Here is a 25,460-nt window from a genome sequence, read left to right as displayed (position 1 = left end):
AGTGCACCCTGCCCATTCAGCCCATCGTGCCTGTGCTGGCTCCTTGAAAGAGCTCTCCAATTCCTCCCACTCCCGACTCTTTCCCCCTTGACCTTTAAATTGTCTCTCTTCAAGTATACAACCTTCTGGTAGTTATTATTGAATCTGCTTCATACACCCTTACAGGCAGCGCACTATAGATCAGAACAACTTATTACCTTAAAACAAATCTCCTCCTCTCCCCTCTGGTTCTTTTGCCGATCACCTTAAGTCGGTGTCCTCTGGTCACCAACCCTTCGACCCATTGGAAACAACATCTCCACATTCACTCCATCAAAATCCTTCATGAGTTCGAGCACCCCAATTAAATCTCCCCTCAACCTTCTCTGTTCCGAGGAGAACAATCCCAGCTTCTCCAGTCTCCCCACGTGACTGAAGATTCTCATCCCTGGTACCATTCCGATAAATCCCCCTTGAACCTTCTCGTCTCCATCGAGACCAAACGCACCTTCTCCAGTCTGGCCGCGCAACTGGAGAAGTCCCACAGCCCCGGTATTTTTCTGGTAGACCTCCTTTGCACCCTCTCCAAGGCTTTGACGTTCTCCCTGCAACCCCCAGCCAGTTATCATTGTTGCTCATAGCTGCTCGCGTCTGTCGAGACGTAAGACACTCACCTGACACAAGTAACTTCCTGCGTTCACTCTGTGTTGAGTTGAATAGTCTCCCCGATCTCTTTATTTGATACAGGCAAATGTAATCTCCCTCGTCTTTCGATCTTAAGTCTTTGATGGTAAGGACAGTTGAGAAACCTGCTGTCTTTGCAACGGCGGACGTGATGTAGGCACTGTTTAAAACTTTCGACAGTACAAAAATCACACCGGTGTATGCATTGTGGGCTGAACACCGGACACTTGCAGTCTCGCCAATCGAAAATACACCAGTTGGTCTCAACAGCTCAATGGTTGGTTTTGGTGGTTTATCTGAAAATATATCATTACACATTTTTATCTTGCTCAATCAGTGTCCAATACATAGTATTTACAGAGTATTATATAGTATTTACTGCACAGAAACAGGCCATTCGGCCCAACAGGACTATGATGGTTCACGAGCTTTCTCCCACCTTACTTCATCTCACCCTATCAACATATCCTTCTATTCCTTTTGCCATCGTGGGCTTAGCATTCTTTATTCGCTCATGGGATGTGGGCGTCGCTGGCGAGGCCGGCATTTATTGCCCATCCCTAATTGCCCCTTGAGAAGGTGGTGGTGAGCCGCCTTCTTGAACCGCTGCAGTCCGTGTGGTGAAGGTTCTCCCACAGTGCTGTTAGGAAGGGAGTTCCAGGATTTTGACCCAGCGATGATGAAGGAACGGCCGATATATTTCCAAGTCGGGATGGTGTGTGACTTGGAGGGGAACGTGCAGGTGGTGTTGTTCCCATGTGCCTGCTGCCCTTGTCTTTCTCGGTGGGAGAGGTCGCGGGTTTGGGAGGTGCTGTCGAAGAAGCCTTGGCGAGTTGCTGCAGTGCATCCTGTGGATGGTCCACACTGCAGCCACGGTGCGCCGGTGGTGAAGGGAGTGAATGTTTAGGGTGGTGGATGGGGTGCCAATCAAGCGGGCTGCTTTGCCCTGGATGGTGTCGAGCTTCTTGAGCGTTGTTGGAGCTGCACTCATCCAGGCAAGTGGAGAGTATTCCATCACACTCCTGACTTGTGCCTTGTAGATGGTGGAAAGGCTTTGGGGAGTCAGGAGGTGAGTCACTCGCCGCAGAATACCCAGCCTCTGACCTGCTCTCGGAGCTAAGTATCTACATATTACTGAATTCATTCAAATGAAGAAATAATCCAGACTTTCTTTGGAGCCGTGTCCTACCAAGTCAAAGACAGAAAAGAAACACAATCAGTAAAAGAAAGAAAGGTGTAAACATCCCTTTCAGACAGGTCATAGAAGGTGGCCATTCAGACCATTGTGCCTGTACTGGCTCTTTGAAAGTCCCATCTAATTCCCCGGTTTCCCTTCACGGCCCTTTTGATCTCTTCCTCCCATCCTTTCATTTGTAAACAATTTTACAACACCAAGTTATAGTCCAGCAATTTTATTTTAAATTCACAAGCTTTCGGAGATTTTCTCCTTCCTCAGGCAAACATTTGCCTGAGGAAGGAGAAAATCTCCGAAAGCTTGTGAATTTAAAATAAAATTGCTGGACTATAACTTGGTGTTGTAAAATTGTTTACAATTGCCATCCTTTCATGGCAGTGCATTCCAGAACAAAACAGGTGCCCGTGCGTTAAGGAAATCTCATCACCCCCTCTCGTCCTTTCGCCAATGATCTCAAATCTGCCATCCTCTGGCTTCCCGAGGCCCGCCCGCCCGCCCCCCCCGCAGCCACGAGCGTTTCAGGAGTGGAATTACCTATCACGATGACCCTCACTTGTTCGCTCTGCAGTGAGGTGTGATTCCTTCCGTCCCTTTCCAGTTGGTAGGTGCATCTGTAGTAGCCTTCGTGAGCGGTGTTTATATCGAACATGGTGAACTTGGCGCTGTTGGACGTAGCTGACGCCTTCAGAGATTTTATGTAGGTGGGCTCGCTGACTTTATACAGGAAGAATATGGCACCGGTGTAGAACGATGGCGAGGAGCATTCGATGCTGATGTTTTCTCCTTGCGAGTATTTAACAAGTGCCCTCCATATATTAATCTGTGGCTTCAGTGGCTGATCTGAAAGAAGGTAAACGACGATTATCCAGCGCACGGGATCGGATATGGCAATGGCCCTTTGACTGTCTGGGATACCGAGCGAACGACAAGATTGCCTGACAGCGAGTGTCCCTGGTTGGTTCTTAAGGGCGAGTGGAGGCAGGAGTCGGCTAAAAGAAACGCAGCGTAAGTCCCGGTAAAAGGGAATAAAGCAGTCAGGGCGTGAAATTGGTGGAAGTAAACTAGGCGATTTTCCATTCCTTTGACGTCAACAGACCTGAACCCAGGTGTCTCCACCCATATCTAATCTGACGTTACACCGGGCAAGCCGTCAGTGAGAGCCGCATTGGATGTGGAGCAGGGCGCCCAGCTTGAGATATATTCGACTCTGGTGGATATGTGTGGGAACATTTTGACGGCGTCTATAAAGGCAACTCCTTGAAGGGATCTTCGTTTGAACCTTGGCGGAGAAATTCGGAAAAGAACTTGGAGCATAAGGGGGAGGATCCAGTAGTCGTGGTCCATGTAGGAACCGATGACATAGGCGGAACTGATAATGAGGTTCTGCTGAGGGAGTTTGAGGAGCTAGGGTCCAAATCGACAATCAGAACCTCAAAGGTAATAATCTCTGGATTACTATCTCAGCCACGTGCAAATTGACATAGGGTCAAGCAGATCTATATTTATAGATGTGACCCGACTATTCAAGAAAGGAGGGAGAAAGAAAACAGGGAATTACAGGCCAGTTAGCCTGACATCGGTCATTGGGAAAATGCTGGAATCCATTATTAAGGAAGTGGTAACAGGGCACTTAGAAAATCATAATATGATTAGGCAGAGTCAACATGGTTTTATGAAAGGGAAATCGTGTTTAACAAATTTATTAGAGTTCTTTGAGGATGTAACTAGTAGGGTAGATAAGGGGGAACCAGTGGATGTAGTATATTTGGATTTTCAAAAGGCATTTGATAAGGTGCCACATTAAAAGTTGTTACACAAGATTAGGGCTCATGGAGTTGGGGGTAATATATTAGCATGGATAGAGGATTGGTTAAAGGAGAGAAAACAGAGAGTAGGAATAAACGGGTCATTCTCAGGTTGGCAGGATGTAACTAGTGGGGTGCCGCAAGGATCAGTGCTTGGGCCTCAGCTATTTACAATCGATATTAATGACGGAGATGAAGGGACCGAGTGTAATGTATCCAAGTTTGCTGATGATACAAAGCTAGGTGGGAAAGTAAGCTGTGAGGAGGACACAGAGTCTGCAAAGGGATATAGACAGGTTAAGTGAGTGGGTAAGAAGGTGGCAGATGGAGTATAATGTGGGGAAATGTGAGGTTATTCACTTTGGTAGGAAGAATAGAAAAACAGAATATTTTTAAATGGTGAGAAACTATTAAATGTTGGTGTTCAGAGGGATTTGGGTGTCCTCGTACAAGAAACACAAAAAGTTAACATGGAGGTACAGCAAGCAATTAGGAAATCAAATGGAATGTTGGACTTTATTGTAGGGGGTTGGAGTACAAGAGTGAGGAAGTCTTGCTGCAATTGTCCAGGGCTTTGGTGAGACCTCACCTGGAGTACTGTGTACAGTTTTGGTCTCCTTATCTAAGGAAGGAGATACTTGCCTTAGAGGCGGTGCAATGAAGGTTCACTAGATTGATTCCTGGGAGGAGAGGGTTGTCCTATGAGGAGAGGTTGAGTAGAATGGGCCGATACTCTCTGGAGTTTCGAAGAATGAGAGGTGATCACATTGAAACATATAAGATTCTGAGGGGGTTTAACAGGGTAGATGCTGAGAGGCTGTTTCCCCCTGGCTGGAGAGTCTAGAACGAGGGGGCATAGTCTCAGGATAAGGGGTCGGCCATTCAAGACTGAGATGAGGAGGAATTTCTTCACTCAGAGGGTTGTGAATCTTTGGAATTCTCTACCCCAGAGGGCTGTGGATGCTCAGTCGTTGAGTATATTCAAGGCTGAGATGGATAGATTTTTAGACTCTCGGGGAATCAAAGGATATGGGGAGCGGGCGGGATCTGATTGAATGGCGGAGCAGGCTCGAGGGGCCGAACGGCCTACTCCTGCTCCTATTTCTTACGTTCCGATGTACCCGCCCGTTTTGCATCGGCCACTAAGCCTAATTCCACCCACCCTGTCAACGCAACGACCCATAGTTAACGTTGCAGTCCTTGTACTCAAGCATATTTCAAAGGGACGCAAAATAACAGAAAGCCGCAACTCATCGATGGCACTCGAAGACTCCGAGCACGCTCCCACCTGAACAAATGACTCCAGCGTCGTTCGTCATGGGGCACGAGCGCTGGTTGGCGTGCTCGAAAGGACAGACCCACAGGTACGGCTCTGTGCCATTGCACTGAACGTTACTGCCCCACACGGGACCAGTCCCTTCCCCGAAATATCCGCTGCGAGTCGCCGACTGAACGAATCCACAACGCAGCTGCCTGCAGACCACCTCGGCATCTGGCAAGTCCCACTGGTAGTCGCAAACTGTCCCCCAGGTGCCATTTGCGTAACCTTCCATCCTTCCAGAACATGGATCTGGCCCGTCAACAAGTCTCAGCTTCAAATCATCTGCGTAATATCACAAGAGAGCATCAAATAAGAACGTAAGAAATAGGAGCAGGAGTAGGCCAATCGGCCCCTCGAGCCTGCTCCGCCATTCAATAAGATCATGGCTGATCTGATCCTAACCTCAAATCTAAATTCATGTCCAATTTCCTGCCCGCTCCCCGTAACCCCTAATTCCCTTTACTTCTAGGGAACTGTCTATTTCTGTTTTAAATTTATTTAATGATGTAGCTTCCTGGGGCAGCAAATTCCACAGACCTACTACCCTCTGAGTGAAGAAGTTTCTCCTCATCTCAGTTTTGAAAGAGCAGCCCCTTATTCTAAGATTATGCCCCCTAGTTCTAGTTTCACCCATCCTTGGGAACATCCTTACCGCATCCACCCGATCAAGCCCCTTCACAATCTTATATGTTTCAATAAGATCGCCTCTCATTCTTCTGAACTCCAATGAGTAGAGTCCCAATCTACTCAACCTCTCCTCATATGTCCACCCCCTCATCCCCGGGATTAACCGAGTGAACCTTCTTTGTACTGCCTCGAGAGCAAGTATGTCTTTTCTCAAGTATGGACACCAAAACTGTATGCAGTATTCCAGGTGCGGTCTCACCAATACCTTATATAACTGCAGCAATACCTCCCTGTTTTTATATTCGATCCCCCGAGCAATAAAAGCCAACATTCTGTTTGCCTTCTTGATCACCTGCTGCACCTGCATACTAACTTTTTGATTTTCTTGCACTAGGACCCCCAGATCCCTTTGTACTGCAGTACTTTCCAGTTTCTCGCCATTAAGATAATAACTTGCTCTCTGTTTTTTCCTGCCAAAGTGCATAACCTCACATTTTCCAATATTGTATTGCATCTGCCAAATCTCCGCCCACTCACCCAGCCTGTCGATATCCCCTTGTAGGTTTTGTATGTCCTCCTCACTCTCTACTTTCCCTCCATGCAGCACACAACAGTCCTGCTCTGTTGATAGGAATCGAGCTCCCTCACCCATTGATGGGAGACGACGGAGATATATCGAAACATGGAAAACAGGAGCAGGAGCAGGCCATTCGGCCCTTCGAGCCTGCCCCGCCATTCGATACGATCATGGCTGATCCTCTATCTCAACACCATATTCCCGCTCTCTCCCCGTGCCCCTTTTTTCTTCACTTGTGCAAAAATAAACATTTACGGGCGTCTGCACTTACCGATTACAGTCACCTTCAGAGGGTCGCTGAGCGATGAGTTATACAGCTGCCCAGATGTGCGCATTTCATAGCCACACATGTACTCGCCCTCGTCTTTCTTGCTTTCAACCTTGACTTCAAACGCCGCGGGCTGATCCTGAACGACAGCAGGCTCGGAACGGATGCAGCTGCTCTCCTTGTACAAGTGGTACGTGAAGACCAAGAAGTATTTTGGGGCTGTGCATTCCAGCCTGATAATTTGACCCGGGAGGAACTGCGAGGGTGTCTTCACCAAGGATATCAGTGGCTCTGGTGGTTCGTCTAGGAAGTGATGAAATATCATTTACCTGGAAGCATCGGCTGGTGCCAGAACGTTAAATTATCGAGAAAGGGGTTTTTTTATATGACTGTGCAACATACATAAACGCCACAAGGAAAGATGGAGGAAGGCAAATGAAAATTTGGTCCTTTGGCGCCAGACGAAAACCGGACTCTAAAACGGATTTGATACCATCCAGGTGACAAAAGTTCAAATGACCCTCTACAGCCTTCGTTCCCATTTCAAACATGCATTAATTTGTGCCAAATAATCTAAGCGACTGAGATGTGGACTTCCAGAAGGCATTTGATAAGGTCCCACATAAGAGACTGTTAGCTAAGATAGAAGCCCATGGAATCGAGGGAAAAGTACGGACTTGGTTAGGAAGTTGGCTGAGCGAAAGGCGACAGAGAGTAGGGATAATGGGAAGGTGCTCACATTGGCAGGATGTGACTAGTGGAGTCCCGCAGGGATCTGTCTTGGGGCCTCAATTATTCACAATATTTATTAGCGACTTAGATGAAGGCATAGAAAGTCTCATATCTAAGTTTGCCGATGACACAAAGATTGGTGGCATTGTAAGCAGTGTCGATGGAAACATAAAATTACAAAGGGATATTGATAGATTAGGTGAATGGGCAAAACTCTGGCTAATGGAATTCAATGTAGGCAAATGTGAGGTCATCCACTTTGGATCAAAAAAGGATAGAACAGGGGACTTTCTAAATGGTAAAAAGTTAAAAACAGTGGATGTCCAAAGGGACTCAGGGGTTCAGGTACATCGATCGTTGAAGTGTCATGAACAAGTGCAGAAAATAATCAATAAGGCTAATGGAATGCTGGCCTTTATATCTCGAGGACTGGAGTACAAGGGGGCAGAAGTTATGCGGCAGCTACACAAAACCCTGGTTAGACCGCACCTGGAGTACTGTGAGCAGTTCTGGGCACCGCACCTTCGGAAGGACATATTGGCCTTGGAGGGAGTGCAGCGTAGGTTTACTAGAATGATACCCGGACTTCAAGGGTTAAGTTACAAGGAGAGATTACACAAATTGGGGTTGTATTCTCTAGAGTTTCGAAGGTTAAGGGGTGATCTGATCGAAGCTTATAAGATATTAAGGGGAACAGATAGGGTGGATAGAGAGAAACTATTTCTGCTGGTTGGGGATTCTAGGAGTAGGGGGCACAGTCTAAAAATTAGAGCCAGACCTTTCAGGAGCGAGATCAGAAAACATTTCTACACACAAAGGGTGGTAGAAGTTTGGAACTCTCTTCCGCAAATGGCAATTGATGCTAGCTCAATTGCTAAATTTAAATCTGAGATAGGTAGCTTTTTGGCAACCAAAGGTATTAAGGGATATGGGCCAAAGGCAGGTATATGGAGTTAGATCACAGATCAGCCATGATCTTATCAAATGGCGGAGCAGGCTCGAGGGGCTGAATGGCCTACTCCTGTTCCTGTGTTCCTAAATATTATCGTAGGGTCACAATTCTTCTCCTGAAGACAACCCTGGTACTATTAACCGAACACGTCCGTCAGAAAACACATGGCAACACAGAATTTGCACCTCGCCCAACAGTACACTCCATTGACTTTAATGGAGTGTAAAATCGGGTGCAGTGTATAAACCAGGGCTGCGCCCAATCTCATCAGTATCATGACAGACAGGATAGGTTAAAATTGCTCCATATGTTTCAGTCTCACCTCCTAACTCCCCAAAGCCTTTCCACCATCTACAAGGCACAAGTCAGGAGTGTGATGGAATACTCTCCACTTGCCTGGATGAGTGCAGCTCCAACAACACTCGAGAAGCTCGACACCATCCAGGGCAGAGCAGCCTGCTTGATTGGCACCCCATCCACCACCCTAAACATTCACTCCCTTCACCACCGGCGCACCGTGGCTGCAGTGTGGACCATCCACAGGATGCACTGCAGCAACTCGCCAAGGCTTCTTCGACAGCACCTCCCAAACCCGCGACCTCTCCCACCTAGAAGGACAAGGGCAGCAGGCACATGGGGACAACACCACCTGCACGTTCCCCTCCAAGTCACACACCATCCCGACTTGGAAATATATCGGCCGTTCCTTCATCGTCGCTGGGTCAAAATCCTGGAACTCCCTTCCTAACAGCACTGTGGGAGAACCTTCACCACACGGACTGCAGCGGTTCAAGAAGGCGGCTCACCGCCACCTTCTCAAGGGGCAATCAGGGATGGGGCAATAAATGCCGGCCTCGCCAGCGACGCCCACATCCCATGAACGAATAAAACAAAAAGCCTCACGGTCCTAACCTTTAACAGTGATCATCTTAGGGTCGCTGTGTTCCGAATTGAAAATCAGTTCTGATATGTCCATATCATAGCTGCAGGTGTAGTTCCCGGTTTGCTTGCTTTGGATATTTATAATGGTGAAGTTCACCGAGTTTTCGTTCTCCAACACCGGCATGGACAAAAGTGCATTTTTCTCCCCGACTCTGTGCAGGAACATCTGGCTGCCGACGTAGAAAGCAGGGAACTGACACTGCACTGTGACGTTCTCACCCCGCATGAAAACACTCGGCAAGCGAAACATAGAAATGACTGGTTTGAAGGGTTGATCTGAGGGAGAAAAAATTAAATATGGCGTCAAACGTCAAAGGTGAACAGATGAAATCATGTCAACTTATGCCTATATCAACACATTGGAAGATGGAAGTCATCAATGCATCGTTCCCCTAACGGCAATCCACCTGTTGATGCCTCCTGAGTGGGACACTAGTCTCGATCGCTATAAAAGCAAATTCCAGAACGCCACCCCATAACCCTGGTTCTCAACTGACATTTATCCGGGTTTTATTTAATGGTGCCAACGGTATTGCGATCAGTCGCTTGTTAAATATAGTTCGTTTTCCAAAGGGAACGGAAGTGTCATTAATCTTGCTCCAGGCTGCCATACAAAACCCTGGTTAGACCGCACCTGGAGCACTGTGAGCAGTTCTGGGCACCGCACCTTCGGAAGGACATATTGGCCTTGGAGGGAGTGCAGCGTAGGTTTACTGGAATGATACCCGGACTTCAAGGGTTAAGTTACGAGGAGAGATTACACAAATTGGGGGTTGTATTCTCCGGAGTTTCGAAGGTTAAGGGGTGATCTGATCGAAGTTTATCAGATATTAAGGGGAACGGATAGGGTGGATAGAGAGAAACTATTTCCGCTGGTTGGGGATTCTAGGAGTAGGGGGCACAGTCTAAAAATTAGAGCCAGACCTTTCAGGAGCGAGATTAGAAAACATTTCTACACACAAAGGGTGGTAGAAGTTTGGAACTCTCTTCCGCAAACGGCAATTGATACTAGCTCAATTGCTAAATTTAAATCTGAGATAGATAGCTTTTTGGCAACCAAAGGGTATGAAGGGATATGGGCCAAAGGCAGGTATATGGAGTTAGATCACAGATCAGCCATGATCTTATCGAATGGCGGATCGGGGACGAGGGGCTGAATGGCCTCCTCCTGTTCCTATGTTCCTATGACATTCAATTATATCTTCACCTCAAATCTATTTCATTTCCTTTGATTCATATCCCTTGATTGGATTATAGAATCATGAACCACAGAAGGAAGTCGTTTAGCCTGTCCTACTCTTTGAAGGAATGGTCTAATTAACCCCACTTCTGGGCTCTTACCCCCAAGGTCTGTGTTTTTATTCCTCTTCGAATACATTCAATTCACTTTTGAAAGTTACAATTGAATCTGCTTCCACCGCCCTTTCAGGCAATGCGTTCCATTGCTTTGTCATCTGGAGAACTTTTTTTCCCGGCGATGAAGTCAAGATTTTAGCTAAAATTAACCTACGACTGGATAAGCTTAACATGCAAGAGCGATGGCTTAATTGCAGCATTCGTGTCTGAATCAGAAGGTGATGTGTGTTCAGAGATTACAACGGGGCTTCATGGTAAATCTCAACTGACACGACAGTACAGCACTGAGGGGGTGCTGCATTGTCGATAGGCACCTTGCAGGAAATGTTACAACTGAAGTCCCATCGACCTGTCCATGCTCTGAAGCATAGCACCACCTCCTTGGCCAGCAAACAGATCAACTGCTGAGTCTTCACACAGCTACACTTCAAAAGTAATTCATTGACTGTGCAGCGTTTTGGGAATTCCTGAGGTTGTCTATCATATGACAGAGTGTAGTATAGTATAGTATAGTATAGTAAAGTATGGTAATTTTTTTTTAATTCATTCATGGGATGTGGGCGTCGCTGGCAAGGCCGGCATTTATTGCCCGTCCCTAATTGCCCCTTGAGAAGGTGGTGGTGAGCCGCCTTCTTGAACCGCTGCAGTCCGTGTGGTGACGGTTCTCCCACAGTGCTGTTAGGAAGGGAGTTCCAGGATTTTGACCCAGCGACGATGAAGGGACGGCCGATATATTTCCAAGTCGGGATGGTGTGTGACTCGGAGGGGAACGTGCAGGTGGTGTTGTCCCCATGTGCCTGCTGCCCTCGTCCTTCGAGGTGGGAGAGGTCGCGGGTTTGGGAGGTGCTGTCGAAGAAGCCTTGGCGAGTTGGTGCAGTGCATCCTGTGGATGGTGCACACTGCAGCCACGGTGCGCCGGTGGTGAAGGGAGTGAATGTTTAGGGTGGTGGATGGGGTGCCAATCAAGCGGGCTGCTTTGTCCTGAATGGTGTCGAGCTTCTCGAGTGTTGTTGGAGCTGCACTCATCCAGGCAAGTGGAGAGTATTCCATCACACTCCTGACTTGTGCCTTGTAGATGGTGGAAAGGCTTTGGGGAGTCAGGAGGTGAGTCACTCGCCGCAGAATACCCAGCCTCTGACCTGCTCTTGTAGCCACAGTATTTATATGGCTGGTCCAGTTAAGTTTCTGGTCAATGGTGACCCCCAGGATGTTGATGGTGGGGGATTCGGCGATGGTAATGCCGTTGAACAATATATAATATAGTATTCTCCAATACTCTGCTATGATATGCTATGGTAGACCAGACTAGACTACAATAGACTAGACTATACTCTACTATACTATTCTATGCTACATTACACTACGTTATACTAGTGTGGACCATCCACAGGATGCACTGCAGCAACTCGCCAAGGCTTCTTCGACAGCACCTCCCAAACCCGCGACCTCTCCCACCTAGAAGGACAAGAGCAGCAGGCACATGGGGACAACACCAGCTGCACGTTCCCCTCCAAGTCACACACCATCCCGACTTGGAAATATATCGGCCGTCCCTTCATCGTCACTGGGTCAAAATCCTGGAACTCCCTTCCTAACAGCACTGTGGGAGAACCTTCACCTCACGGACTGCAGCGGTTCAAGAAGGCGGCTCACCTCCACCTTCTCAAGGGGCAATTAGGGACGGGCAATAAATGCCGGCCTCGCCAGCGACGCCCACATCCCATGAACGAATAAAAAAAAATGTGATATGGTATAGTGTCGTATAGCATAGTATCGTAGAGTATGGTATAGTATAGCAGGGTACAGTCTAATGTAATATAGTATAGTATAATATAGTACAGTCGGCTGAAGATGCAGGATGATTCAGAAGGCAGTCCGTGTATTGTCATGGACAATTCTACGAAACCTTCATTAGAAATGTTTAACTGAATCATAAAATGTCAAATAGAGTGACCGGTTATAACTGCTTAAGAGGCCAGCCCGAATTATTGTACAGTTTGGCGAATGGAAAATATAATATTTTGACTGAGGGTAATGATGCAAATGGGTTACAGCATTCGCAAATTAAGTTCTAAGCACATGTGAAGGACAAAGATAGAATCATAGAATCATAGAAGTTACAACATGGAAACAGGCCCTTCGGCCCAACATGTCCATGTCGCCCAGTTTATACCACTAAGCTCGTCCCAATTTCCTGCACTTGGCCCATATCCCTGGGTAAAGATGTTAGAAACATAGAAAATAGGAGCAGGAGTAGGCCATTCGGCCCTTCGAGCCTGCTCTACCATTCAATATGATCATGTCTGATCCTCTATCTCAATACCATATTCCCGCTCTCTCTCCCCGTACCCCTTGATGCCTTTTGCGTCTAGAAATCTATCCAGCTCCTTCTTAAATATATTCAGTGACTTGGCCTCCACTGCCTTCTGTGGTAGAGAATTCCACAGGTTCACCACCCTCTGAGTGAAGAAATTTCTCCTCATCTCACTCCTAAATGTCCTACCCCCCGTATCCTGAGACTGTGACCCCTCGTTCTGGACCCTTCCCAGCCAGGGGAAACATCCTCCCTGCGTCCAGTCTGTCGAGCCCCGTCAGAATTTTATACGTTTCGATGAGATCCCCTCTCATTCTTCTAAACTCGAGTGAATACAGGCCGAGTCGACCCAATCTCTCCTCATACGACAGCCCCTGCCATCCCAGGAATCAGTCTGGTGAACCTTCGCTGCACTCCCTCCATGGCAAGGACATCCTTCCTCAGATAAGGAGACCAAAACTGCACACAATACTCCAGATGTGGTCTCACCAAGGCCCTGTATAACTGCAGTAAGACATCCCTGCTCCTGTACTCAAATCCTCTTGCAATGAAAGCCAACATACCATTCGCCTTCCTAACTGCTTGCTACGCCTGAATGTTTGTTGGAATGAGAGAGGCTGAATGTTTAATTTCTGCTCCTAAAGACTCCTGAAGTGCGTAGACTTTAAGAAGTGGAGGTTGCACATTGTTTGAATTGAAGATATCCCTGCTCAGGTGCATAAATGTGAGTATATTGTCAACGGTTCCTTTATCATTGCACCTTGAGCCTACCAGGACGGCAGAAGGTGAACTGGATGGACTTTGGCCCCTGTGTTGTTTCGCTGCTAAAATATCCGGTGGTTTGCACTCTTTGCACATCTCCCCCGACCTTTACCTGAACAAGTCACTTCCGCTCTGAAGGAACTGAAGCACGATATTTCGGCCCAGGTGAACGAGTAACACTTCCACAAAAGCGTCTCCGTCCCCTGACAGTGGACGTGGTTCAGCCGAGCGGCCGCGCGCCCGGTGGGAGAGCGATCGCCGCGCGAGGTGCTCTTGACGAAACCGCAGCCGAGCTGCCTGCAGACGACCTGCGCTTCCGCGATGTTCCACCGGTCTCCGCAGACTCGTCCCCAAGTCCCGTTGTAGTAGATCTCCACCATCCCAGAGCAGTCGCTATCTTTGTTCGCGAGCCTGAGCTGCACGTCATCTGAAAGAGAGGTTTGCAAGTGTGAAAGCAGCGAGGGCGGGCGTTTTGCGCGTGGCGCGGAGGGACGGGTTGGAGAAATTCGGCCAGGGCGCACGCGCTAAGTGGTTTCGGTATCTCATTGGCCGCCTGTTTTGCGCCCATTTCAGTCAATGGGACCCAATATCGGGCCGTGCCGATAACGGGCGGCCAATGCGCTCCCGCCCGCTTTGCGCCCATTCCCGTGGAATATTTGAGACGCGCGCGCTATTTCGGAAAAGAAGGAACAAAATGCCAAATAAAGGTGATTCCTGCAGCTTGAATCAAACGGCTGAGAGAAACCATCACCGTTTCTTGACTCTCTATGTGTGTCGATAAACAATTGTCAAAGAAATGCAAAGATTTTGTACTATGCTTCATTGATGTAACGTTGTCTAAATAGAGATAGAAATTTACACAGAAGGAGGCCGTTCGGCCCTTCGTGTCCGCGCCGGCCGAGAAACGAGCCACCCAGCCTAATCCCGCACTTGGTCCGTTGCCCTGCAGGTCACGGCTCTTCGGGTGCGCGTCCAGGTATTTTTCGAGGGATCGCGAGCAAGAGTCCGTTCGAGATTAGAGTACTGCATTCAGTTGCTCAGGGAGGACGTACTGGCCTTGGAGGGGGCGCAGGGCAGATTCACCAGAATGGTACCCGGGCTAAAAGAGAGGACAGGTCGCAGAGACAAGGCTCATGTTCCCTTGAGTACAGAAGATTGAGGTGGGATCTAATTGAGGTGTTTAAAGATGATTGAAGGATTTGATAGCGTAGATAGAGAGAAACTATTTCCTTTGGTGGGTGGAGTCTACTGAGTGAAGCAATATGGAAGCCGAGGTTGTTCTACTTGGAACAGAGACGGTTGAGAGGAGATTTGATCGAGGTGTTCAAAATCATGAAGGGTCTAGACAGAGTAGATAGAGAGAAACTGTTCCCATTGGAGGAAGGGTCAAGAACCAGAGGACGCAGATTTAAGGTGATTGGCAAAAGAACCAAAGGCGACATGAGGAAAAACATTTTTACCCAGCGAGTGGTTAGGATCTGGAATGCACTGCCCGAGGGGGTGGTGGAGGCAGATTCAATCATGGCCTTCAAAAGGGAACTGGATAAGGACTCGAAAGGAAAAAATTGGCAGGGCGACGGGGAGAGGGCGGGGGAGTGGGACTGGCCGGATTGCTCTTGCAGAGAGCCGGCTCGGACTCGATGGGCCGAACGGCCTCCTTCTACGCTGTGATCTTTCTATGATTCTAAATGTTCTGATCTTGAGAAGATAAAACATAAATGGGGTATAAATCGCTCTTGGGCACCATTGCAAAGCAGACAATAACAAGTTGTCAGCCAATGTTACACTCGCCTTTATTTTAATTTCCACTGACTTCATTGTAAGACAGATTCTTCGCACTCTTGTCGGGTAAGGGGCCGATACGGTGACTCTGAGGGCAGTGCAGGGAGGGGCTGGGTGCCCGTTTCACGCCTCCACCCAATTTTGATTGGTAAAAGTTACCTCTTGGGTTTTAGCTGGCAGTGTAACACCAATGCAAACCAGAAATGCAATAGTTAAATTTGGAAAGCCATTCCATCTCCAGAATCATCAGCAGCGGGCCGGGGGCGGGGGTTTCTTTTTTTATTATTCGTTCATGGGATGTGGGCGTCGCTGGCGAGGCCGGCATTTATTGCCCATCCCTGATTGCCCCTTGAGAAGGTGGTGGTGAGCCGCCTTCTTGAACCGCTGCAGTCCGTGTGGTGAAGGTTCTCCCACAGTGCTGTTAGGGAGGGAGTTCCAGGATTTTGACCCAGCGACGATGAAGGAACGGCCGATATATTTCCAAGTCGGGATGGTGTGTGACTTGCAGGGGAACGTGCAGGTGGTGTTGTCCCCATGTGCCTGCTGCCCTTGTCCTTCTAGGTGGGAGAGGTCGCGGGTTTGGGAGGTGCTGTCGAAGAAGCCTTGGCGAGTTGCTGCAGTGCATCCTGTGGATGGTCCACACTGCAGCCACGGTGCGCCGGTGGTGAAGGGAGTGAATGTTTAGGGTGGTGGATGGGGTGCCAATCAAGCGGGCTGCTTTGCCCTGGATGGTGTCGAGCTTCTTGAGTGTTGTTGGAGCTGCACTCATCCAGGCAAGTGGAGAGTATTCCATCATTTTTGACGCCTTTTTATGATTCGATGGATCTATCACTGCCTGCTGTCTGCAAAGTAGACATCCTGGTTTTATGTATTTTGCACTTACCTTGCACGGTAATATTTATAGTGCTGCTGATCGATGAATTGAAATAAAATCGTTTGGACAATAAGGCTTGATATCTGCAGAAATAACTCCCCTCGTCACTTTTCACCAAGTCTGAGATGTTAAACAAAACACTGGAGGACAAGTCAGGAGCGGTCAGGACACTGACAGCATTATCTGCACTGTCTTTGTACAGGTAAAACGTGCAGTCATCAAATTGCTCAGGTGCCTCGCATCTGATGCTAATGCTTTGCCCCTGTACGAGAAAATTGGACATTCGATTCAAGGTCACGGTTGGTGGCAGCAAGAAGTCTGGAATAAAAAGAGGAAACGTCAATGTGAATTCAGTGAAGCAGCTTCAGGTACTGCATTACTTTTCAACATGTAAAATTGCAAGAGGGGCCAAACTAATTCAGGAGAGCACGAGTCTTAGTCGACGCTGCTCAGTTTTGATTGACTTGACTAAAGGTCACGTATGTCAGGCATAATGGTATGACGTACCCTGATTGCCTTACAGCGTTCGGTAAAACCTGCTGCCCTTGTGGTGAAGGTTCTCCCACAGTGCCGTTAGGAAGGGAGTTCCAGGATTTTGACCCAGCGACGATGAAGGAACGGCCGATATATTTCCAAGTGGGGATGGTGTGTGACTTGGAGGGGAACGTGCAGGTGGTGTTGTTCCCATGTTGCCCTTGTCCTTCTAGGTGGGAGAGGTCGCGGGTTTGGGAGGTGCTGTCGAAGAAGCCTTGGCGAGTTGCTGCAGTGCATCCTGTGGATGGTCCACACTGCAGCCACGGTGCGCCGGTGGTGAAGGGGGAAAAGATCGGTTATGGTTTATAACGTATTACTCGCAATAAGCTTAAAAGAAACAACTTTCAACTTTATTGCTGGACCAGCCATATAAATACTGTGGCTGCAAGAGCAGGTCAGAGGCTGGGTATTCTGCGGCGAGTGACTCACCTCCTGACTCCCCAAAGCCTTTCCACCATCTACAAGGCACAAGTCAGGAGTGTGATGGAATACTCTCCACTTGCCTGGATGAGTGCAGCTCCAACAACACTCGAGAAGCTCGACACCATCCAGGACAAAGCAGCCCGCTTGATTGGTACCCCATCCACCACCCTAAACATTCACTCCCTTCACCACCGGAGCACAGTGGCTGCAGTGTGGACCATCCACAGGATGCACTGCAGCAACTCGCCAAGGCTTCTTCGACAGCACCTCCCAAACCCGCGACCTCTCCCACCTAGAAGGACAAGGGCAGCAGGCACATGGGAACAACACCACCTGCACGTTCCCCTCCGAGTCACACACCATCCCGACTTGGAAATATATCGGCCGTTCCTTCATCGTCGCTGGGTCAAAATCCTGGAACTCCCTTCCTAACGGCACTGTGGGAGAACCTTCACCACACGGACTGCAGCGGTTCAAGAAGGCGGCTCACCACCACCTTCTCAAGGGGCAATTAGGGATGGGCAATAAATGTTGGCCTCGCCAGCGATGCCCACATCCCATGAACTAATTTTTTTAAAATTAGGTTTTCCGTTTAAATTAATGTCTTACAGATTAGTAAAAATAGACGTTCTCAAGGATGAGGACAATTTGTTCCTGCCCGAAACATGCAAATAGCCATCAATCATTTACAAAAAGTATGGAAGTCATGATGAACCTTTATAAAATACTGGTTTGGCCACAACTAGAGTATTGTCTCCAGTTCTGGGCACCGCACTTTAGGAAAGATGTGAAGGCCTTAGAGAGGGTGCAGAGGAGATTTACCAGAATGATTCCAGGGATGAGGGACTTTAGTTATGTGGATAGACTGGAGAAGCTGGGGTTGTTCTCCTTGGAACAGAGATGGTTGAGAGGAGATTTGATTGAGGTGTTCAAAATCATGAAGGGTCTAGACAGAGTACATAGAGAGAAACTGCTCCCATTGGCGGAAGGGTCAAGAACCAGAGGACATAGATTTAAGGTGATTGACAAAAGAACCAAAGGTGACATGAGGAGAAACTTTTTTACCCAGCGAGTGGTTAGGATCTGGAATGCACTGCCCGAGGGGGTGGTGGAGGCAGATTCAATCATGGCCTTCAAAAGGGAACTGGATAAGGACTTGAAAGGGATTAAATGTGCAGGGGCTACCGGGAGAGGGCGGGGGAGTGGGACTGGCTGGATTGCTCTTGCACAGAGCCGGCACGGACTCGATGGGCCGAACGGCCTCCTTCCATGCTGTGATCTTTCTATGATTCTATGATTCCAAGTGTTCTGGTCTTGAGAAACTAAAACACAAATGGAGTATTAATCCCTCTTGCGCAGAAACTCAAAGTGGACGATAACAAATGGGCAGCCCACGTTACACTCCCCTTCGTTTCAATTTCGACTGACTTAATTGCAGGACAGATTCTTCGCTCTCTTGTCAGGTAAGGGGCCGATACGGTGACCCTGAGGGCAGTGCAGGGAGTGGTCGGGAGCCCGTTTCAACCGATTTTGACTTGATAAAAGTTACCCCTTGGGTTTCTACCGGCAGTGAGACACCAGTGCAAAGCAGAAATGCAACGGTTAAACTTGCAAAGCCATTCCATCTCCAGAATCACCAGCAAGGGGGGTGTTTCTTTTACACCTTTGATGCCGCAAAAATTCACGGACTGACCCTGTAACGATTAAAGACGTCCATTTTCAAATTGAGACAACGTGGACTCAGTTGGATGAACGGCCGTCACCTAATGGCACCAGACAATGACCATCTCTAACAAGAGAAAGTCTAACCACCTCCCCTTGACATTCAACGGCATTACCATCTCCGAATCCCCCACCATCAATATCCTGTGGGTCACCATTAACCAGAAACTTAACTGGACCAGCCATATAAATACTGTGGCTACAAGAGCAGGTCAGAGGCTGGGTATTCTGCGGTGAGTGACTCACCTCCTGACTCCCCAAAGCCTTTCCACCATCTACAATGCACAAGTCAGGAGTGTGTTGGAATACTCTCCACTTGCCTGGATGAGTGCAGCTCCAACAACACTCAAGAAGCTCGACACCATCCAGGACAAAGCAGCCCGCTTGATTGGCACCCCATCCACCACCCTAAACATTCACTCCCTTCACCACCGGCGCACCGTGGCTGCAGTGTGGACCATCCACAGGATGCACTGCAGCAACTCGCCAAGGCTTCTTCGACAGCACCTCCCAAACCCGCGACCTCTCCCACCTAGAAGGACGAGGGCAGCAGGCACATGGGAACAACACCAACTGCACGTTCCCCTCCGAGTCACACACCATCCCGACTTGGAAATATATCGGCCGTTCCTTCATCGTCGCTGGGTCAAAATCCTGGAACTCCCTTCCTAACGGCACTGTGGGAGAACCTTCACCACACGGACTGCAGCGGTTCAAGAAGGCGGCTCACCACCACCTTCTCAAGGGGCAATTAGGGACGGGCAATAAATGCCGGCCTCGCCAGCGACGCCCACATCCCATGAACGAATAATAAAAAAAAATTTGAGTTCCACTCACCTTTCAGGATAACCTCAATGGGGTCGCTCTTTCCTGATTTGTATGACTTCCCGGCCATTTCGGCATCGTAACTGCAGGTGTAATTCCCTTCGTTTTCTTTGCTGATGTTCAGGATGTCAAATGTAACAGTGTAATCCCTGGTGGTGGTGGCTTTGGACATGATCGGAGTTTCAGGGTTTTCCTTGTAGAGATAGAACATTGTAGACGAGTAGAAGCCTTGGGTTGTGCATTTGATCTGAAGGTCCTCGCCTTTGATAAACACATCAAATCTTCGACCATTGTAGATCACAGGTCTCGGGGCTTGGTCTGGAACAATAGTGGGGGAGGAGGGCATGGGGGGGGGGAAGAAACTAAAGGGGTGAAATTTGATTTGGGAAGGAATGAAACACGGGCAGTATCTCACCTGTTGCCTGTTTCACGCCTCATCCAATATTGGGCTCCGTGTTGCTGCATTAATAATTGTGACATGTTACTGCAACTTTACAAATACTGCTGGGTCTCTAAATCTGTAAATGTAGAGATAGAGATGAAGAGATAGATAGGAGAATAGATTGATGGATAGATCGAGAGATAGATAGATAGAGATAGATAGGAGAATAGATGGATGGATAGACTGAGAGATGGTGGAGAGATAATAGATAGATAGATAGATAGATAGATAGATAGATAGATAGATAGATAGATAGATAGATAGATAGATAGATAGGAAAATCGATAGATGGATAGAGATAAATGGATAGAGATAGAGATAGATAGAGATAGAGATAGATAGATAGATAGATAGATAGATAGATAGATAGATAGATAGATAGATAGATAGATAGATAGATAGATAGATAGGAAAATCGATAGATGGATAGAGATAAATGGATAGAGATAGAGATAGATAGAGATAGAGATAGATAGATAGATAGATAGATAGATAGATAGATAGATAGATAGACAGATAGATGGATAGATTGAGAGATAGATAGATAGAGATAGATGGATAGATAGATAGAAAGATAGATAGATAGATAGATAGATAGATAGATAGATAGATAGATAGACAGATAGATGGATAGATTGAGAGATAGATAGATAGAGATGGATGGATAGATAGATGGACAGATAGATAGATAGATAGATAGATAGATAGATAGATGGATAGATCGGAGAATAGATAGATAGATAGATCGAGAGATGATGGTAGACAAACAAACAGGTAGGTAGATAGACGAAAGATAGATAGATGTAGAGATAGATAGAGAGATAGATATAGAGATAGATAGATAGAGAGATAGATAGATATAGAGATAAATAGATAGATAGACAGATGGATAGATAAATAGACAGATAGATGGATAGATAGACAGATACAGAGATAAATAGATAGATAGATAGATAGATGGATAGATAGATAGATAGATAGAGAGATAGATATATAAATAGATAGATGGATAGATTAGATATAACTTACCAGCATCGCATATAACACCAGCATCTTCCACGTGATTACAGTTATGTTCTCCGACTGGCCTGATTTTGCACTGCTGTAGATTCGTCTCAGTTCCAAGGCACTCGACATCATCCAGCCAGATCTCTTCGGTACCTTCTCCGAACTGAGCTGACCCCCTCGCCGATTCGGCAAAGCCGCAGTTCAGCTGACGGCAAACGACGACGGCGTCCGCCATGTCCCAGTAGTCATCGCAAATGGTCCCCCACGTCTCATTGTAAAACACCTCGACTCTGCCAGAGCAGACGCTCTCGCCATCCACCAGTCGTAGGTGGAGTAACTCTGAGACAAAAATCAACAATTGGTGTGCGGGCGATGGCCATGCTTTCAGAAGGTTGCACCAGACGGGACCCTGGGCTTTATTAATAGAGGCACAGAGTACGAAAGCAAGGAAGTCATGCTAAACCCTTTATAAAACACTGGTTCTGCTCCAAGTTCACAGCTTCCCGACGTGTAACTGAGGTCCCTCATCCCTGGAACCATTCTGGTAAATCTCCTCTGCACCCTCTCTAAGGCCTTCACATCTTTCCTAAAGAGCGGGGCCCAGAACTGGACCCAATTCTCCAGCTGAGGTCCAACCCAGTGTTTTATAAAGGGTTTAGCATCACTCCCTTGCTTTTGTACTCTGTGCCTCTATTAATAAAGCCCAGGATCCCATATGCCTTCTCAACCTGTCCTGCCCCCTTCGAAGATTTGTGTACACACACCCCCAGGTCTCTCTGTTCCTGCACCCCCTTTAAAATTGTACCCTTTAGTTTATATTTCTTTAACAATATATAACCAAAGCGAATACGAATTCGTCTAAATTAAGGTGCCCAGAATTGAAAGCAATCAATGCACATTCTCGCCTCGATCATTATGTTTTTTATAAAAATATTTCGCACCATAAATATTTCAATTATCATTTGACACTAACCTCCAGTAGCCGCAGTGTCACCGACAAGAAGAAGGGCTGGAGAAGAGAAAGAAAAAAATATAAATAGCCATCTGGTGAAAAAAGCTGGCTCATCCAATGATGCATCCTCCTCGTCCGATCGTCTCGATGTAAAAATCACTGATTTGTTCCGACGGTGCAGCAACAAGCAAGAACGCAGCACTCCTCTGGACTCGGTAATATTTTGTCTGCTTAATGCAATGTTTCCTTCTCCTGGCCATTTGCTCCAAACGTCTGGAAGGCTCACGCGGCGGGATTTATTTTATTAAGTGACTTGTAAAACTGTATTTAACTTTACCCCATGGACCGGGTGCCCACACACATGTGTGTGTGTGATTGAGTCCGCATTGCATCCGTTGCCTTTTCTGACGCTCATTGTACAGTAATTTTTGTTCATGGAACGTGAGTAGCACTGGCAGAGCCAGCATTTATTGTCCCTCGAGAAGGTGGTGGTGAGACGCCTTCTCTGAACAACTGAGTGGCTCGCTCGGCCATCTCCACTTGCCTGGATGAGTGCAGCTCCAACAACACTCAGGAAGCTCGACACCATCCAGGACAAAGCAGCCCGCTTGATTGGCACCCCATCCACCACCCTAAACATTCACTCCCTTCACCACCGGCGCACCGTGGCTGCAGTGTGGACCATCCACAGGATGCACTGCAGCAACTCGCCAAGGCTTCTTCGACAGCACCTCCCAAACCCGCGACCTCTCCCACCTAGAAGGACAAGGGCAGCAGGCACATGGGGACAACACCACCTGCACGTTCCCCTCCGAGTCACACACCATCCCGACTTGGAAATATATCGGCCGTTCCTTCATCGTCGCTGGGTCAAAATCCTGGAACTCCCTTCCTAACAGCACTGTGGGAGAACCGTCACCACACGGACTGCAGCGGTTCAAGAAGGCGGCTCACCACCACCTTCTCAAGGGGCAATTAGGGATGGGCAATAAATGCCGGCCTCGCCAGCGACGCCCACATCCCATGAATGAATAATAAAACTATTTCCTCTGGTGGGGGGAGTCCAGAACAAGGGGGCAGAACCTTAAAATTAGAGCTCGGCCGTTCGGGGGTGATGTCAGGAAGCAATTGTTCACATTAACGGGAGTGGAAATCATGGAATCGTGGAAATGAACGGCACAGAAGGAGGCCATTCTGCCCATTGTGTCTGTACCGGCCGAAAAAGAGCCATCCCGCCCAATCCCACTTTCCCACACTCGGTCCGTATCCCTGTAGCTCACGGCTCTTCAGGGGCACATCCAGGTACTTTTTAAATGAGTTGAGGGTTTCTGCCTCTCCCACCCTCTCAGGCAGTGAGTTCCAGACCCCCACCACCCTCTGGGTGAAAACATTTCTCCTCAGCTCCCCTCTAATCCTTCTCCCAATCACTTTAAATCTATGCCCCCTGGTTATTGACCTCTCCGCTAAGGGAAATAGATCCTTCCTATCCACTCTATCTCGTCCCGTCATAATTTTGTACACCTCAATTAAACCTCCCCTCAGCCTCCTCAGTTCCAAGGAGAACAACCCCAGCCTATCCAATCTTTCCTCACAGCTAAAACTCTCCAGCCCTGGCAACGTCCCCGTAAATCTCCTCCATTTCCGCTCCAGTGAAATCTGGACCTCTCTCCTTCAAAAAAAAATACGGATGAGGCTCAGTCAATAAAGCACTTCAGACCTGAGATTGATGAATGTTTGTCCGGTCAGGGTATTAAGGGATATCGGAACCAAGGCGGGCAAGTGGAGTTAAGACGCAGATCAACCATGATCTAATGGATTGGTGGACGAGGCCCCAGGAGCGGAATGACCTAATCCTGTCACTCGTTTCCGAAGATGGGCTTCTAAATGGGCAAGAGTGAGATTTTACCAAATACGCCAGATCGTGAGTTCAACGGAAGGAAAGTCAGGGACTGGTGCTCGAGTGCCTCCTGCCGGCAGATGTTCCAATCAGCGCTCGATCAGGCGATGCTCAACATCTGGGCATTAAAGACGGAAATCTCTTCCTCTAAGACGTGGGGCAAAGATAAACATCACCCCCCCCTACCTTAGCATTCTGAAGGCACTGTTTCAAATTGAGATAACCGTACTGAGACATAACACTACAAGTTATAAGAACATAAGAAATAGGAGCAGGAGTAGGCCAATCGGCCCCTCGAGCCTGCTCCGCCATTCAATAAGATCATGGCTGATCTGATCCTAACCTCAAATCTAAATTCATGTCCAATTTCCTGCCCGCTCCCCGTAACCCCTAATTCCCTTTACTTCTAGGAAACTGTCGATTTCTGTTTTCAATTTATCTAATGATGTAGCTTCCACAGCTTCCTGGGGCAGCAAATTCCACAGACCTACCACCCTCTGAGTGAAGAAGCTTCTCCTCATCTCAGTTTTGAAAGAGAAGCCCCTTATTCTAAGATTATGCCCCCTCGTTCTAGTTTCACCCATCCTTGGGAACATCCTTACCGCATCCACCCGATCAAGCCCCTTCACAATCTTATATGTTTCAATAAGATCGTCTCTCGTTCTTCTGAACTCCAATGAGTAGAGTCCCAATCTACTCAACCTCTCCTCATATGTCCACCCCCTCATCCCCGGGATTAACCGAGTGAACCTTCTTTGTACTGCCTCGAGAGCAAGTATGTCTTTTCTTAAGTATGGACACCAAAACTGTGTGCAGTATTCCAGGTGCGGTCTCACCAATACCTTATATAACTGCAGCAATACCTCCCTGTTTTTATATTCTATCCCCCGAGCAATAAAAGATAACATTCCGTTGGCCTTCTTGATCACCTGCTGCACCTGCATACTAACTTTTTGATTTTCTTGCACTGGGACCCCCAGATCCCTTTGTACTGCAGTACTTTCCAGTTTCTCGCCATTAAGATAATAACTTGCTCTCTGATTTTTCCTGCCAAAGAGCATTACCTCACATTTTCCAATATTGTATTGCATCTGCCAAATCTCCGCCCACTCACCCAGCCTGTCTATATCCCCTTGTAAGTTTTTTATGCCCTCCTCACTCTCTACTTTCCCTCCCATTATTTGTTTTAATGAAAATTTGAAGACAATTTTTTTTTTAAATGACTCACCGCCGGAAAACAGAAGGATGGCAAACCGCATCTTGATCTGTGTTCAAAGAACTAATGGAGTTTAAAGAAGACTGATATGGCAATTGTTTCTGGTCCACTGCTCAGTACGGGATGCTAGCTATTGAGAGAGACGAGAAGGAAAGTTTAGTTATTTAATGCCCTGCTGATTGAAAACTTTATGCTACACCGGACTCGCCATTTGTATTCGAAACATAGAAACAAAGAAGATAGGAGCAGGAGTAGGCCATTCGGCCCTTCG

General features: G+C 47.7%; 1 protein-coding gene across 1 annotated transcript in view; it reads right to left on the bottom strand.

Annotated features, from left to right (window-relative positions):
• LOC137308897 (scavenger receptor cysteine-rich type 1 protein M130-like) overlaps positions 1-25,460 on the bottom strand; it is a 73,845-nt gene that overhangs the window by 30,694 nt on the left and 17,691 nt on the right. The window contains exons 3-13 of the mRNA XM_067977334.1: positions 25,202-25,319; positions 22,098-22,133; positions 21,146-21,463; positions 19,687-19,992; positions 16,180-16,488; positions 13,627-13,941; positions 9,053-9,358; positions 6,460-6,759; positions 4,952-5,266; positions 2,393-2,698; positions 654-959 (exon numbers count right to left, since the gene is read on the bottom strand). Coding sequence (XP_067833435.1) covers positions 654-959; positions 2,393-2,698; positions 4,952-5,266; positions 6,460-6,759; positions 9,053-9,358; positions 13,627-13,941; positions 16,180-16,488; positions 19,687-19,992; positions 21,146-21,463; positions 22,098-22,133; positions 25,202-25,232 — 2,848 coding nt within the window. The 5' untranslated portion in view covers positions 25,233-25,319. The remainder of the gene's footprint in view (positions 1-653; positions 960-2,392; positions 2,699-4,951; positions 5,267-6,459; positions 6,760-9,052; positions 9,359-13,626; positions 13,942-16,179; positions 16,489-19,686; positions 19,993-21,145; positions 21,464-22,097; positions 22,134-25,201; positions 25,320-25,460) is intronic.

Source organism: Heptranchias perlo, unplaced genomic scaffold (assembly GCF_035084215.1).
Source record: "Heptranchias perlo isolate sHepPer1 unplaced genomic scaffold, sHepPer1.hap1 HAP1_SCAFFOLD_143, whole genome shotgun sequence".
In the NCBI taxonomy this organism is placed as follows: domain Eukaryota; kingdom Metazoa; phylum Chordata; class Chondrichthyes; order Hexanchiformes; family Hexanchidae; genus Heptranchias; species Heptranchias perlo.
Note: the sequence above shows the minus strand (reverse complement) of the source record. Positions and strands in the feature narration are given on the sequence as shown.